Source organism: Vulpes lagopus, chromosome 10 (assembly GCF_018345385.1).
Source record: "Vulpes lagopus strain Blue_001 chromosome 10, ASM1834538v1, whole genome shotgun sequence".
NCBI classification, from domain to species: Eukaryota; Metazoa; Chordata; class Mammalia; order Carnivora; family Canidae; genus Vulpes; species Vulpes lagopus.
In genome coordinates this window covers 101,091,635-101,109,879 of record NC_054833.1, presented here as the reverse complement: position 1 = coordinate 101,109,879, position 18,245 = coordinate 101,091,635, and the positions used below count along the sequence as shown (strand labels likewise).

General features: G+C 36.0%; 1 protein-coding gene across 1 annotated transcript in view; it reads left to right on the top strand.

Moving 5' to 3' along the window:
* The window catches only part of CNTNAP4 (contactin associated protein family member 4), a 245,529-nt gene that overhangs the window by 200,405 nt on the left and 26,879 nt on the right, over positions 1-18,245 (top strand). The window contains exons 16-17 of the mRNA XM_041769954.1: positions 7,654-7,824; positions 8,550-8,768. Coding sequence (XP_041625888.1) covers positions 7,654-7,824; positions 8,550-8,768 — 390 coding nt within the window. The remainder of the gene's footprint in view (positions 1-7,653; positions 7,825-8,549; positions 8,769-18,245) is intronic.

Sequence of the window (18,245 nt, the reverse complement as noted above, 5' to 3'; positions counted from 1 at the left end):
ATATCTGTTGCCTCAGAACTCTAAACCAAATTTTGCAGGTTTAACTTTATATTATTGTTTTGGTAAAAGCTTTTAGTAAGAAATAATTCACATGCCCTACAATTCACCTGTTTAAAGTATACAATCTAATCATACGTTAGTATATTTAATAATTTTGGTATATTACAGAGTTGTGCAGCAATCACCATAACCAGTTTTGGAATATTTTCATCACTTGAAAAATAAATGTAGTCCTATTGAGGAAACATTCTCTGTTTCCCTCCCACTCTGACTCCAATCCTAGTCAACAACATTTACCCCCCAACAGGGTGCTTTCCCAGTCAACAACAATTTAGATGAAAGCACAGAAATGTGGCCTTTGTGACTGGCTTCTTTCGCTTAGCATGCTATTGCCAAGATTTATCTATGTTGTACCATGTAGCAACACTTCATTATTTTTTATGTCCGGATAATATTCCATTGTATGGATAGACTACATTTTGGTTACCCATTGATCAGTCAATGGGTTGGCATCATTTTTTAGCTAATATAAATAATGCTGCTATGAACATATGTGCATAAGATTTTTTTGTGGACATATGCTGTCATTTCTCTTTTCTCCTATATAACCCATTTATCTTGAGTATATTTCTAGGAGTGGAACTTCTAGTTTATAAGGTAACCTTACATTTGAACTTTTTAGAAGCTGGTATAACATTTGCTGAGGGGTGGGTGTCACATTGTGACTTTCTCCATTTGTACATATTATCCTCCTTTTCTGTCTGCATTGAGAGATGCAGTCATTTTGTCTTCCACAGCTTTCCTAGATATCTTTTGGCTGATATTTCATTACAAAGTAGGGCTTTATTTTTATTTTTCCTCAAAAGAGTTTGCATGTGCTTTATTCTCAAATTTCTTTCAAATTTGAGAATGTCTGCCTGGTGCTTTAACACAAAAAAAGTAGGCTACTTACATTGTCTTTCTCTCAGAAATTTGTGGACAGTGCTCTGTTGTCTTCAGATATTGACTATTGCTGTATTCTGAAGCCAAACTGATTTTTTCACCTTCTAGATGACTGGCTTTTTCTAACCAAATACTTTAAGGAATAATTTCCCCTAAAGGTCAGTAAACTAACAAGGATGCATTCAGTGTTGTGCATTGGCATAAATTTTTCCTGAAATTGGATATGATGTGGTAAAATATAGAAAAGTTTAAAGCAGTTGGTTGTTGCAAACATGATCTAAATTTCTGCTCTCGGTTCATTAATTTGAACAAAGTAGTCTTTTCAACTCTGGCATTTGAATTTTTCTAACTTTTTATTCAATGTATTTCTTCTTAGTTAATTCATTGTGTTAGAATTTTATGTCACAAGGAACCCCCCAAAACTTCCATAGTTAGCAAAGGTTGTTCTAAGTTTCTTGTTCTAAGAAATTCTTGTCAGTGAAATTAGTTTTTTCATTTTGTTTGCATCGACTTGTTCAGCTGTCTGAGAAATCACAGCTGCCCAAAATGCATTAAATAATCAAAGGTGCATGTAGGCAATAAATAACATTGCAGAAGTTACATTCATAGACTGGAGAAAGATATTGACTAGTGATTTGGTTAATTTCTCTTCCATTCGACAGAGTTCTGTTCCATTTGACAGACTACATGTAAACCATTAAAAAGAGTGAGATCAATTCCATTTCAACAGATAATCATATGATTTTGCAAACTCCACTTTGTCTGATAATCCTGTACCATTAGGACATTCTTTTTAATTTTTATATTTTTATTTTCTTTCCTTTAGTTTTCTTTATTTAATTTTCCTGAGATTTATTCACTTTTTTACCCTTCCCTCCTTTTCCTCTTCCTTCTCTCTCTCTTCTGCTCCCCTCTTTCTACTTGTTTACCAAAGAACTTGAGTGTATTTATTGAGATACATACAATACAACCAAACTAGGAGTGGTTAACCTTTCTTATTGCTACTTTTCCAAGGAAATCTCATAATTTCACTCAACAAATATTTATTGAGCCCATACGTTGTACTATGCCTTCCCCACATCCCGAGAGAAAGAGAGAGCACACAAAGTGAACAAAATAGACAAAAGTATCTGCATTTTTGGAGCTTGAGTTCTTTTGGGAGGGGGGTGATAGGCAATATATAAGCAAAATATATGGTATAATAGATGCTAATAAGTGTTGTGAGGACAATATAAATGAGGTGAGGGGGTGTGGGATTGAAATATTTAAGTAGAATGGTCATAAAATTCTAAGAAGATGGCATTTGAATAAAAATCTGATGGAAATAATGGAGCAAGACATGTGTATATCTATGAAAGAGTACTCTAGACAGAGGAAGAAGCCAGAGTATCCATGCAGAGATGGGAGTATAGCTGGTATATTCATGGAAGAGCAAGGTGGTTGAAATGTGTGCAGCAGAGTGAACAAGGAATAGCAGAAGACATTAGAAGATCTGGTAGTCAAATCATAGAGGGTTTTGAGAGGTCTTTATTTTTTAACTTCAGTGAGACTGGAAAACAGAATTTTGAGTAGAGGATTGGTGTGATCTAATTTACATTTTAATGAGATCTAGTAGGAAATGTGGAAGCAAGGAGGCCATTTATGAGACCATATACCATTCCAGCTGAGGGGTCATGGTGGCTTGGGCCATGGGCACAATGACAATAGTTGTAGTATGGGAATAGTTCAAAAAGGGAGGCAAAACAGTTTGCTGATGGATCAGTGTAGATTGCGGAAGAGTCAAGAATAACACCATGGTATTTGGTCTAATAACCAATTGGAGGCACAGAATTGGCATTAATCAAGAAGGAGAAGTCAAGGAATTGCAGAAGAATATAAAGAACTCAGTTTTTGAACATATTAAAGTTGAGATGGAGGTGTTCAGGTAGAGACGTGGAGTTGTTCTTTTGAGAGTTCCAGGCTTCAGATATGTATTCGTAAGTCCTCAGCATATTTAAAGCCATGAGATGGTGGGCCAGCAAGAGTTATTGTGGATGGAGAAGCATAATAGTAAGGGTTGGTGGCATTCCAATACTAACAGATTGAGGAGGCAAGGAGGAAGAAAGAAAGAAACAGAATTATAGCACTAATGAGAAAGGCAAAAGAGTGTTGGTATTTCTGGATCCAAGTGAAGAAAATGTTTCAAGGAGGGGAAAATAATCAGCTATGTTAATTGTTGTTGGTAGGTTAAGTAAGATGAGGACTGAGAATTGACAAAGGATTAGTAACTAGAATATATAAATGACCCTCTGAAATCAACAGTGTAAAAAATAATCCAATTAAAATATGAATTTTATGGATTAAATTGTTTCATCACCTCCAAAGTTTATATGTTGAAGCCCTAATCCCAAGGTAACTGTATTAAGTGATTAGGGTCTTTAAGGAGGTCTTTAGGTTAAATGAGGTTGTAAGGGTGGGGTCCTATTTGATTAGACTGGTGTCCTTATATGAAGAGAAAGAGACACCAGAGAGTTCTCTCTTCCCACCTGTGCACAGAGGAAAGGCCATGTGAGAAGGTGGCCATCTGCAAGCCAAAGATATAATGGGTAAAAGACAGGAAGAGAGATTTCACCAAAGGACCACAGATGGCAAACACACAAAAAGATACTCAAAATCATTAGCCATTAGGCAAATGCATATCAAAACCACAATGAGATGTCACTGCATACCTTTCAAATGGCTGAAAAAAGAGAGTGACACTGAATTCTGGTCAGGAGATAAAGAAACCTGATCACGCACACATTGGTGGTGTGGTTGTAAATGATATAGCTACTCTGGAAAGGAGTCTGGCAGTTTAACAAAAAGTAAAACACGCAACTCTCCTATGACTCAGGGATTGTACTCCTGGGCATTTATTCCAGAAAACTGAGAATTTATATTCATACAAAAAGTTACACATAGATGTTCACAGCAGCTTTGTTTATAATAGCTGAAAACTAGAAACAATCCAGATGTCTTTCAACAGAATGGTTAAACTAAATTTCCGTATATGGAATATGGCTCAGCACTAAAAAGGAATGAGCTACTGACACACACACCAGCCTGGTATATCTTCAGAGAGTAAATCTGAGTGAAAAATATGTTAATCTCAAAGTACTACATACTGTATGCCTTTATTTATAGAATGTTCTTTAGATGACATCAGAGAACTGATTGGGGTGAAGGCAGGAGGGAAGTGGGGGCAGCTATAAAAGAGAAGCATGAGGAGTATTTACAGTGATACAGATGTCATGCGTCTTGACTAGTATCAGTGTCCACATCCTGATTTCAGTACTGTACTATGGTTTTGCAAGATGTTACTGCTGGAGAAAACTAGCTAAAGGGTACACAAAATCCTTCTGTAGTATTTCTTAAAACTGCATGAGAATCTATAGTTATCTCAAAACAAAAATTCTAATGAAAGAAATTGTATTTCTGGCTCTTTAAAATGAGTCTTACACATTCAGAAAGATCCACTTGACTAGTAAATTATCCCTTGCCTTGGTGTTTCTATTTACCTTTAAGAAAGGTAGTGTTAAAAAAATAAAAATAAATAAAATAAATAAAAAAAAGAAAGGTAGTGTTACCAAACTTACCAAGTTATATCCATTAAATGTGTACAGCTCTTTACATGTCAATCATACCTCAATAAAGAAAGAAAGGTAGGGCTAGCATGTCATATACATTCTGCTTTTAAAAGTAAAACACAGTGCCTTAAAAATAATAGCTTTTCAAATACTGTTCTTTTTTTTAAAAACAGCTTTATTGAGATATAATTTATATACCATACAATTCATGTATATAAAATGAACTTTTCAGTGTCTTATAGTATAGTCACAGCATTGTGTAACCATTACTACAATCAATTTTAGAACATTTTTGTTACCCAAAAAGAACTCTGCACCCCTTAGCACCTTTAATTCTCCACCTGCCTTTTCTCCTCAGTCCTAGAAAATCACTGCTCCACTTTCTGTCTCTATAAATCTGTTATGTTTAAAGGATAATCCATTCATGATAAAAAAAAGTTTAGCAAAAGGAATATTTTTTAAAATTACTTCTAATCTTGACATTCTACTAAGTTAATTTCCCTAAATGAGCTCTTTTTACTTTGTGTATGGAATTAAATCCTTAGTACATCATCTTCTTCTCTGCAAATAACAGTATGGATCCCATTAGCCACTACATTTATTTTTAATTTTGGAAAGATAAAAGGTGGAATTCCCAAAGGAATCATTTCAAATATTTGGTATCCTATACTGAATTTAATTGAAAACATGTTCATTATTAATAACTTAAAATTATTTACAATTATTAATTACATAGAATAACACATCATGATGTGTTTTTGTTGGGCTGATAAAAGGGGTCTAACTCTCCTGACTAATCAGGCAAGTGATTGCATTCAAATCCGTTACTGGTGCCTCTTAAGGATTTTTAAACCACCTTAGCCAGGAACTCTCTCTTCAAAAGACCTGCTGCTTCCTGCTGGTGCCTGCCTGCTGGGCTCTGCTCTGCCTCCTGCTCTTTCCCCTCCTCTCTGAGGCAGTTCACATTTTTCTGGGTGCTTCTAAGCACAGTCTGTACAGAGCTGAGGTATCATATGCTGTAAGAATTATTTGAACATGGAAATATTGGCCTTTGCTTTCTTTATGATTGTTTTGAATTAGCAGCAATTTCTTACTCCAGTAAGATGTTCTCTGTTTTTTTTACCTATTGTGAATCTGTACAATGAGGTTTGCTAACTAGACAAAATAGGCCCAATTCCGTGTGTGAGAATGTTTAAGCTACCTAAGGTAATACATTTTTTTTCATTGCTATAAAAGCATTCGTTGTAAAGATAGCAGCAGTTCAAAGAATTGTTTTACTGTTTCAGCCAGTCCCCCGAAGCCTTTCGATAGGATGCTTTATTGGGTTAGTTGTGATTTAAAAACGAAACAATTGAAATATTATGTCTTAAAATGATATTATCTAATTTAGACCTTTAAGGAATTCTGTGTTCTTCTTTTTAATCTGACCAAATGTATAAGATTCAATAATATTCCGTAATTTAAAGTTACAACTTTAATTTTCATATGTAGCACATTTCAACAGAAGGCATTTAATCCCTTCTAGAAATAGGTCAGGTAATAACTTTTAAGAACACAAATGCGTTGTTATCCCTGACTTGATATTTTGCATTTTCTTGCATTCTTTCCTAGAGATCAAAATGTCTAAGCGTAGAAATAGCTGTAAAATGGAAATAAGGACTAGGCTTGGCAAACTCAGATAATATACAGTTTCATTTGGCTATAGGGGAAAAAAAGCCCTCAAAGTATATTCTCAGCTGAATAAATTCAGCTCTAAAATTGTTCACAGATGAGCTGAGAATTGACTTTTGAATCAAGTCCATGAGAAAAACAGAAAAAGTAAAATAGATACAACCACTGCTTGTTTGGTCCAGAATTTATAGAAAAATAAATTAAAATCTAAGGAATAGATAGAGGCTGAGTCGAGTTTGTGATTTTTAACTCTAGGTATCTGTTCCCTGCTAACATAATGAACCATTGTTTTGAAATTACTGTTTTCTAACTTTAGTGGATCAATACGTCTTCCAGGAAGGTAATTTAGATAGAATTTTAACCAATGCTGTGAGTGCGTATAGAGACAGTTGCTTAAAACTTGAGATATATATTTATATTTGATGTGTCGAGAGCTTGCTGGTGGCAGCAGCAATACACAGCTCATTTCTCTGATAGTGCTTCTCATCAACCACACATAGCCACTTGGATCTCACTCCTGCCACTTCATGCCACTGCATTTGTATTTTATTTCCCATACCGTCTGCTATATGTGTCCCACAGTATTTTTTCAAAAGGAAAGTTGTAGATACAACCACAACAAGATGAATGGGAAAGTGAAGATAAGAAGTTGCATGTGGATAGAAATTATAATTTAAATTTATAGTCCACATAACTGTTTTTTTTCAGACCTTTTATCTTATACCCCAATCTTTTACATATTTTCTCCTTATAGTGAATATTTTTAAAGTTTTTGAGAGCCCTTTCCTGCTGTTTATCTACTTCACTATTACAAGCAAAGCAAAGGTAATTTTGAATGAAAAGAGCATTTTCGTGAGAAGATCAGCATAGCACAGACTAAATAGTATCTTGATCTTTAATTAGTAGAGAATATTTTGAATGCCAGTTTAGAAAACTGCAAAGCCCATTAATGAAAACAGTTAGTTGAAGGTGTAATTTTGTGAGGTGTGTGCATTAGAAGTGTCAAAACAAAAAATGCTTTGAGCTTCTTTAGATTTTTTGTTATCCAAAGGATTGTAGGTATTTCAATTTTCAAGTTATAAAAAAAAATTAAGTCTATTTGTCAGTGTCTGGCAGATTCTTACCATATCACGTTGGCAGAGGGTGGTATTTAGGGTGAGGTCAATTTTCTTATATGAAATATAACATTCAGAACATTTCTGCAATGTTCATTCCTCTCCTACGTTGGAAGGAATCTAGGATTGCAATCCTTGTAAAATCTCCAATCTTATGCTCATGTCCTGTATACTATATAGTTAAAAGAAAATCGGATTTGTATAAATTAGCAGTATTTTTAGTAGTAGAAATGCTAAAATAAAAAATGTAATTATGCCATTCATTTTATTTTATGAATTTTTGTCTTTGATTTTGTCTTTTTTTTTTTTTTTTTAAACAGGGTCATTTTGGAATTCAGCTTCCTTCAATACTGAGGCTTCATACCTTCATTTTCCTACTTTCCATGGAGAACTTAGTGCAGATGTGTCTTTCTTTTTTAAGACAACAGCTTCATCTGGGGTATTTTTAGAGAACCTGGGGATTACCGATTTTATAAGGATAGAGCTACGCTGTGAGTCTCCTTTTCCTTAGAAGCCTGTGGGATTCTATTTAGTAGTAAATCCTTTCATTAATTGTTAAAGTACTGTGTTTCTACTTTATCAACTAAATCTTTTCATTGTGTCCTTTTGGAAAAAAAATCTATAATATTAGGTTAGCTTTTTTGCAAGAAATAATATTTAACACTATAATTTGGGGAAATAATTGGTATTCTCTGGAACCAATTTAAGAAGAGTTTTAAGTCCAAATAATTATATTTTTTAAAAACTAAATTCTCGGTAAATTACAGAGTTAATTAATGAAATAAACCAGCCATATAATCTTGTATACAATATAATTTTCGTATACTCTTAGGCCACTATTAGTATCTTAATATCAACTGTGTCTTACATGCTTTTAAAATCAGATAAACTTTGAATCGTTGTAAAAATGAGTTTTACCTAAAATGTCAGAAGCTATTAGTTTTCTTGTTCTGGCCAACTAGCCTTACTCTTCATCAATATGCCAAATTAACTCTGAGGATGAAGTTCTTAAAATCTGGGGTTTTTTCTGAATGTATTTTACGGTCTCATTCCACATTTAGTCTTGACAGATGCTATCATTTCTTTCCATAAGACTTAAGCCATTGCCTTTGTATTTTGTGATTGCTACACCGTGGTGCTATTCCTAAGTGTGTCAAGGGCTCTGCTGTCCACCATGTGGCCTCACTCGAACAATCTTCATATGTAATATTTACAGCTCCAGCAGTAGTGACCTTTTCATTTGATGTGGGCAATGGGCCTTTTGAAATCTCGGTGCAATCACCCACTCATTTCAATGACAACCAGTGGCACCATGTCAGGGTGGAACGGAACATGAAAGAGGCATCTCTTCGAGTGGATCAGCTCTTACCAAAGACGCAGCCTGCTCCCGCCGATGGGCATGTCCTTTTACAGCTCAACAGTCAACTCTTTGTGGGTAAGTTCTGTTGTTAGGCAGTTTGTTACTTAACTGTATGATATAAGTGCAGAGGTGGGCAGAAACGAAATAATACCAACCAATAACAACAACAAGCCATCATTTATTGGGAGCCTATGTTCTCAGCTATGCCCGTGTTTGAGTTCGTCCTCTTAACCAACCTGTGAAGTGGGTTAACCCCATTTTACAGATGAACTAACTGAGGTACAAGGGCTTGAAATGCCTTGCCTTCAGGAATCTACCTAGTAAATGAGATTTAAATTTGTGTTTGATTCATTCTGAAACCAGGATTCTTAATATTACAGATTATGGAATTTGTTCCAATTTGGGTTTTGGGGGTTTTGTTTTGTTTTTTTTGCATTAGTGCTTTTAGTGTTTTGTCGGCGGTGTTTATCTTTGTTCTCAGAGGATTTAAGGAGCCCTCCTTGTAATTCCAGCTGATGCCAAACAGGGACCCCTGTCAAAAAACAGGCCAATAGAAGAAAAAAAGAAAAGCAGGAGCAGTTCTTCTGCTGACGTCTCTCATTTTGCCTGTTTTTCAGATACCTTCTGATCATCTACCTCATACTTACATCCAAATGTTCCTTTATTGCCTAAATACATTCACCTGGAATCTATACATTGGATAGTGGAATCCTTCTGGAAGTGTTTGTTTTATTTTTAATCTTTGCTAATTACTGTATGGAACTCATCAACTATTAAGTTCAAGGAATTATTTACTTGATCACTTTTCACATATTTTAATGTAAATAAGGACACAACAACTCTATAAAGCAGAATAAACTATAAATGATTAGAAATCATATTTCAAGCATTTTTAGGAGTTATGTTTTAGGACAAAATTCAACAGATTCCCATTACATCTTTCATTGCTTAATAATCTTGTTTTATTATTCTCACTGCAAAAGATAAGCCTATTTGTGACTTATCTGACTAAGACAGTTTGGGGATTTCTATTGAATTTATATATTCCTTATTTCTATCATTTATTATTTCACTCAATAAATATTTAAAAGAACAGCTTCTATGAGTAGGGCACTATAATGGGCAATCTAATCTAATCTTGGGGCCACTCAACTGCCTTATTTAAGGGTATAGAAACAGTAAGGAATACTTGTAATACGTAACTTTTCCTTTAGTAGCATGCTGGAAACTCAGTCAGGAAGTTGACACACATATTTCTTGATATACAAAAACTAAGAGATGGCTGCATCCAAAGGCATGGCAATTTAAAATCTGTCAGTATTTTGGAAATACCCTTTCTATTCTTGAAAATTGAGAAGGTTGAAACAGTCCTCGAATTTTTCAGTGAAATCTGCTGCAGTTCATCTGAACATGACCTTTCATCCTTTGTGTGAGTTTTAACGTCATTGAAATGAAGTCACTATATATTGTGAGTGATAGGAATCCTGGCCTTAATTTGATTTCAGGTAGTTGTAACAGAAGTAATATTATTATATCAGAAGACTGTGTTGGAACAGACTTGAGTCTTTTGCCATCAATCATGTGTTATAATTTTAATAAATATACCTAAGAGATTTCATCTTTATGGAGGCAGTTGGTTAGGCTTTTGGCATTCCCATATGTGTTCAAATCCAAGGACTGCCTTATATGAAAGTTTTATGAATTAAAATCTTTACTCTGGTTAAGTCACGTCACTGGAAACTAAAAAGAAAAGGCAGAAAGATCTCTGAAAAAAATGTTACATCTACTATTAATAAAAATCTGTTTATACAATTTCCTTCTTTTTACTACAGGTAACTGAGAAGATTGACATGGTTAGTGTGATGACATTGAAAGGACTCATACTTTTAAAAAGACTTATTAGGGAGAGGCAGGTCACTTGCTATTAAGAGGCCTACAACAGGGTCTTCTTTTTATCTTTACCTCTACCACAGGAGTGCACCATTCTTAGGAAAGGGCCCCAACCAAGTTAATAAAAATGATTACTTACACAGTAAAATATTTATCAGTTTATAACATTACTATCAAACAAATCACAATATCTTTTAAATTTCTAAATGAAAATACTTCATTGGGGGTTAAATTATAATGTAAAAGTTTATACTGAATTAGTGCAAAGTGGGTAAAAAGTAGTGAAAATATCAGTAAAAATTAGAGCTAATTTAATGTAGCACTTATTAAGGTCAAAAAGTAGCTCTCTGCATTCCTGATAGTATGTCTCAGTGGAAGAGACAAGAGGCAGCCAATAAAAGAGTAAATAGTAAGACAAACGGATGTTATTGAAAATATATGTTATTAATATAATACGTATTGTGTACACGCATGCATGCCTACATATTTGTATGTGTGTGTGTGTGTGTGTGTGTGTGTGTATGTGTATACAACTTCAGATAATGATACATACTATAAAAAGTCAGGCAATTATTTGAGTTGGGGGTCTTTCTACTTTAAGTGGGGGTGGTCAGGGGAGTGCTCCCTGAGGATCTTACATTTGAAGAAAGGCCAGAGGAAGCAGAAGAGGGAAACTGTGAACATCTGAAGGCAGAGAATTGGTGGAGGGACCATGCTCAAAGTGGAGGGAAGGAGCTTTAGGAGTCAGGGAGCAGGGAGGAAGCCATCATGGCCAGAGGAGAGAATTGATCTGAGGGAAGGCATGGTGTGAATCATGGTCCAGTTATATATTGGGTCTTGTATGACCATGGCAAGGAATCTGGATTTTATTCTAAGGCCCAGAAAAGTGGCATGATCTAATGTACATTTTTCCACGTCCTCCTTGCTGCTGTGAAGAACATGGTTGGAGGGAATGAGGCAGAAGCAGGCTACAGCGGTGGTCCCTGTGGGAGTTCATGGTGGCAGAGGCTGGAGAGGAGATGGTGAAAACCAGCATTGGGTCATGCTTGAAGTGTCAATGCACGCAACTTGTGATGGGTTGGTTGTTGCTGTTAGTGTGTTACTTCTTAACTCCTACTAATCTTCTCAAGGACAAGACACTTCTTTGTAGGTCTCTGGGATCCTCACATCATTTCTCAGTTTGTAATTTCAACTGAAGTTAGCATTTCTTGTTTTTTTCCTGTATCCTAATTTGTAGGATGATTCAAGCTGTTCCCTGACCATTCAGTCTGAATTATATACTATAAACCCTATAAACCATACTCCTGCCAGACTGCAAAAGACTGCTGGTCCTTCTTAACAGCCAAGAGAAAATGTTTCCTTTCCTCCCTTTCCTTCAATGAGATCCTCCCCACCCCATGATCACACACTCCCAGGAAACCAGGTTTCTTGGTTCATATGTTCTGTGTCAGCACACATCGGATATTGAAGGGACCTTCTCTTGGACACTGTTCCTCGCATATGAATACTTTCCAATATTCTAGAACTAAGTCTGTTCTCAGAGCCATGACTAGCAGTCTCTGCCCTGATTCAACAGAATTGATCTTCTGGTTCAGATTTTAAAGGGTACTTTCATTCCCCTTACTTACAAGTTCAAGAGTTTAATTAGTAGTTCACCCATCCATCTTAAAAATAATTATGGCTAATCAGTATTTTAAGTATGCATAATGGATATCATTTGTTCTGGAGTATCAGGATGTATTAATGAGATAAATGTAACTGTAAAGAGTAAGTGTCTACTATAACTTTTTCTCCTAAAAAAATGTTTAAATCCAGACAATGATGTTGATGATGATGATGATGATGATGACGACGACAATAGTACTTTTAAGTTACATAGAAACACAATCTTTATAAACAAGGGATAAAACTGTAAGACTAAGCTAATGTTAGTTAATCTAAGATAGATTGTGTTAGTATCTCAGCATTTAGTGGCTTTTACCAAAAATGTACCTTCTTGTTTGTAAACAAATTTGGCGGAAAACACTAACACTATTGTGGAATATTTCAAATATCAAATAAAGTTACTTTATAATACTACAAAGATGAAACATAAGAAAATTTTATGATGTAGAACTATGTTTGTTTGAGATATATCTTTAACACTTTTACCTACAAGTAAAATGTTGTGGGTATTTGAATGCATGTTCATTTTGATTTCAGTAATATTCTCCACCTCACTGTGCTACCACAGCCGGGCCTTTGTTGATGATATTTATTGACATTACAATTTTTCAAGGTTAAGGGTTTTGGCGGTCTCTCAGAAGTGACCGGTAGAATGGGATAACATGAAAGCATTGACTATGTTTTCTCTATTGCTGGCTTCAGTCTCTCCCTTAAAAATCAGTCATAAAGTGTGTCCACATCTCAGAGTGCATCTCTGATGCAAGACTGATGCTTTACCTTCTGAGCAAAATCAGTAAAAATAAATAGAAGGCATGATTAAAAACATGATTCAGCTGGGCAACAATGATACATGACCACTGACATAGAAAGAAGGAAATGAGAGATTCAGAGGTGGAATTAGTGTTAGTCTACACTGAAGAAGTATAAAACAGAGGTTTTGAACAATCACTACGGTTCCAAATATTGGAACAATTATCTTCAGCTAATCTAAACTATAGGATGCCGTGCACTGTGAAGGAGTAATAAAACAATGGACCTCAAACCTTGTATGAAAAAGTGAAAACAGTTAACATGAATGTACTGTGATAAATAGAGACAGTGAGCACCAGCACATTGACTATCTTCTCCCCTTCCCCAAATATCCCAACCATCACATTGCTTTTTGTAACAAAAATGATGATTCACCCTCTAATTCTAGCCCATCTGTCTCCATTCTTGTTCTTAATCATGGTGCAGAGTCTTTCCCGACCTTTTCACATTCTTTCACTTTCTCTTTTTTGTTTGTGGGTGATTTATGACCTGAGTTGAACAGTCCTATTCAAAGGTGCTATTTATTACTTAAAAAAATAACTTTAGTGGCATGATGTTAATTAGTGTATTAAACATATGCCCTTGACCCTGTTACAACGAGGACTCACTGTCAAGAGTCACTGCTGTTAGCGTTTCCCCCACAAACTTTCTCCAACCACGGAAATGATGGGGAAAAAAGAATCAATCATTTTTTAAGCTGAAATGTGACAGTGGTCATTTTCTATTTTGGTTTGTAAACTCAGCATTTTTCTTAGAAGCTTCTTAAATTAGCCTTGAATTGATTTTCATTCAACTAGCTCTGCAAATTTTGTTTGCAATCTAAATTCTTTTACTGACAGGTTTTTAAATGGGGCAAACTCCATCTCAGTACTTTGTGACTAGGACCTGAAGGAGAAGTGAGAACTCCTGACATAGACAAAGTCATTTGCATTGTATTTGAATTGCATCAAATCCACAAATATTTATTGAGCTTCTGGAGCAAACAGTTTCTAAATGCCATACACAAAGGTTAATGTTGAACTCTGAGCATATTGGAGCTCTGAAGGTTGGTTCTCATCCTTACCTCCACATTAGTATCACCCAGGAATCTTTTAGGAAACTGAGCGTACAAATTATTTACTGTGAATTTATTTCCTGTGAATGAGCACTTGTATACTTGGAAATTTGGATACCACAGATATATCCTTGTACTGATCTTTTGGTGAACATATGCTTATATTTCTGTTGGGTCTGTACCTAACAGTGGAATTACTGGGTCATAAGATGTGCATATATTAAGCATTAAGAGACACTGCCAAATAGCTATTGACCATTTGGATATCCTCCTTAATGATGTGGCTGTGTTATCTTCTTTTTTCTTTAAAAAAAAAAAAGGAGGGGGCCCTACATGGCTCAGTAGATTAAGTGTCCAACTCTTGATCTCAGCCCAGGTCTTGATCTTACGGTTGTTAAGTTCAGGCCCTATATTGGGTGGAACCTATAGGTGGCCCTATATTGAGCATGGAATCTACTTAAAAAAAAAAAAGATTTATAAGAATTCTGAATATATTTTGGATTTATTTCAGATAAATTGATTACAAATTTCTTCTCTCTCTCTCTGCAGTTGTATTTTCATATACATAATAGTAGTGTCTAGGAGTTATTAATTATAATCTATTCTAGATTTTGTCTTTTTACTTTTAGTTTACTTTTGTTTTTTTTTTTTTTTTTTTTAATTTTTATTTATTTATCATAGTCACACACAGAGAGAGAGAGGCAGAGAGAGACACAGGCAGAGGGAGAAGCAGGCTCCATGCACCGGGAGCCCGACATGGGATTTGATCCCGGATCTCCAGGATCGCGCCCTGGGCCAAAGGCAGGCGCTAAACCGCTGCGCCACCCAGGGATCCCTGAGTTTACTTTTGATAGGCTAAAATAGTTATGGGAAGAGAATGTCAAAAATTTTTACATTTGAATAATTTTTATTTCAATCTGCTTTTCGTTTGTAGTAAATATGTTCCCACATCACCAAAGTGCAGTGCAATGAAAGCCACATTTCTCTTTCGTGTAATCATATCACTTACTTCAATTGTGTTCTCTCCTCCTTGAGATGTCTGTTCCACAATTAGCTTAAGAAGCACTTGGTGTACTTTTGCATGTTTAGTGAGCAAATCTTAGTGACCATTGACTGAAATCAGTATTCACATGGGATCTCTTAAGAGCAGAGAATATGATTTATACCATCAACAGTTCATTTCTTTAAAATATGCCTTAGTAGGTCAAACCAGAGAGGTTTGTGGCCTTGGAATGTGAGAAAACTAAATAGACCCACATTTTTCTACTGTGACTACCACCAGAGCAAATTCTCACCACTGACTTTAGTTCAGGGAACTGTGCCTGCTTTTTCTATCCTATGACACTGTTGACTACACTCACTTCCTATTTCAACCATAACAGTTCTTTGAACAAGAGGGAGAACAGTCCTCTTCCTCCTGGCTCTCCTAGGGTCATGCTCAGTGAGGAACGTTCTATGGCAAAATCATAGCTTGAGGTCCAGTCTCACAGCTTTGTACATTAATGCGCCATTTCTACAAGGCTAAGTCTTCCCTCAGGATGGCTGGGTAAACCAGGACTAAAGGTCCAATGCATAATATACAGAAGACCAGTTTTTCCCTTCAACCCCCTAACTTGGTCCTGAGCCCCTGCAGGTGTTATCACTTTTATGTTCCAAGTTGATCAGTGGTCAGGGCCTTAGCTGCCTTTTTCTGTCACAGTACCATAGTCAGGGAGAGCCCCTGTACTCTGTCAGGTAAGTTTTAGAACTTTAAATTTTAAAGAGAAATGTGAGATCATGATTTCTTTTTTTTTTTCTAGGCCCCTGGGAAAATATGCAGTTGTTTCTAATTAATCCTCAGTAAGATTCATGCACAGTACATAAATAATTTGCCATTAAAAAATTAAAGCTCTTCCTGCTCAAAAAAAAAAAAAATTGGCATAGGAAAGAGCCAGCTCGTATTTCGTGACAATAGCATCTGTCACTTAGACTCATTGCCTGAGAATCATGAACATGATAAAAGGGTTGGACTCGATCTCTGTTTATCACCTAGCACACCTATTAGGTGCAGATGCCAGTACTGTTACGTAAGTGGACAGATTCAGTTTTATTCCTTCACATAGGAAGGTTGAGTATTAGTTTCACAGGATACCTAGTGTTTGTGAAGTTCCAGAATTCATTATATCTGATATAGCATGGCAGGTAAATTGATAGGAAATTAATTGGAAGACAGTTCCAAACATAATAGCTCAGTGGAAACATCCAGAATCAATTAATCAAACTGCAGCTCATTTTAATTGGACCTACTCTAACCCTGAAAAGTCATTGGAATCTTTAATTAAGCTTTCAAGCTCAATAGTATTTACATTGGCTGTGTTCTTCAGAATAGTTCATCTTAAAGTAAGAAATTTTTAACTTGAAATCTAATGGTAAAGTAAAAATCCTCAACACATGTATCCCATGTATGTTTATGTCTAATTAGACCTTTTTTTCTGATAATTAAAAATATAGTTTAAAACCATTCGATTAGATAAACATTAACTCTTCACAAGTACACAATACAGAAGCCCTGTTTACAGGACTAGGTGTTGATTTTCTTCTCACTATTACAAATATATGTATTTCATACAGACGATGGGGTTTTTTTTCTGTTATTATCTCCGTCCTCTGACCTTCTTGTCCACTGGGTACCTATTCCTACCATTAACATCATGTGTTTCCCAGTCTAAATCCATTATTAGACCCTGAGCTCTTTGAGGGCAAGTTCAGTTGCATATAATTCTGTACCCTCTGTGTCAGACACCATGCCCAGCGAAGAACTACTAAGTAGAGTTTGCAGAACTGGAATGTTTTTCAAACCAAAAATGATCTAAGAAATAGAAGAAAATGAAAATGATCTTTTTTGACCATATTTTGGTGTGGAGAGAAAGCGACTCCCTTGCAAGAAAAGGCCAACTGTAGATTCTTGTCCTGTTCTGCATCAACTGAATGTGTTTATTTTAGTATTTCCTCAGCTGTTGTGCCCTGTGGGCTTGTCCCTGGAATTCTTTATGCCTCTAGCTCCTTGTCTAGAACAAAACAAATAAGAATAAGAATAAACAAGCTGGGACAGATGAAAAGGAACTGTATTTAGCTGTTGGACTCCCACATTATCTAGTTATTATGATGTCACTGGCAGAGGGAGTTCAACTCCTAAATCAGAGAAACTTGCTGCTTCAGAGTGTCAAATGCTTGACAGACCATGATTTAATACTACTCTATACTATAAACTATATATATCATGATTTAAAGTACTATAACACGAAATAAAGGAAATACACCAGGAATTCACCTGTAATCCAGACTTCTCAGCACCTAACCCTCCTCCAGAGTCCCCGGGCCAAAGCTATAAGCAAAGCTATGGGATTCCTTTTTTTTTTTTTATAAATTTATTTTTTATTGGTGTTCAATTTACCAACATACAGAATAACACCCAGTGCTCATCCCATCAAGTGCCCCCCTCAGTGCCCGTCACCCATTCACCCCCACCCCCCGCCCTCCTCCCCTTCCACCACCCCTAGTTCGTTTCCCAGAATTAGAAGTCTTTATGTTCTGTCTCCCTTTCTGATATTTCCTACCCATTTCTTCTCCCTTCCCTTCTATTCCCTTTCACTATTATTTATATTCCCCAAATGAATGAGAACATATAATGTCTGTCCTTCTCCAATTGCTTATGTCACTCAGCATAATACCCTCCAGTTCCATCCACGTTGAAGCAAATGGTGGGTATTTGTCGTTTCCAATGGCTGAGGAATATTCCATTGTATACATAAACCACATCTTCTTTATCCATTCATCTTTCGATGGACACCGAGGCTCCTTCTACAGTTTGGCTATTGTGGACATTGCTGCTAGAAACATCGGGGTGCAGGTGTCCCGGAGTTTCATTGCATCTGAATCTTTGGGGTAAATCCCCAACAGTGCAATTGCTGGGTCGTAGGGCAGGTCTATTTTTAACTCTTTGAGGAACCTCCACACAGTTTTCCAGAGTGGCTGCACCAGTCACATTCCCACAAACAGTGTAAGAGGGTTCCCTTTTCTCCGCATCCTCTCCAACATTTGTGGTTTCCTGCCTTGTTAATGTTCCCCATTCTCACTGGTGTGAGGTGGTATCT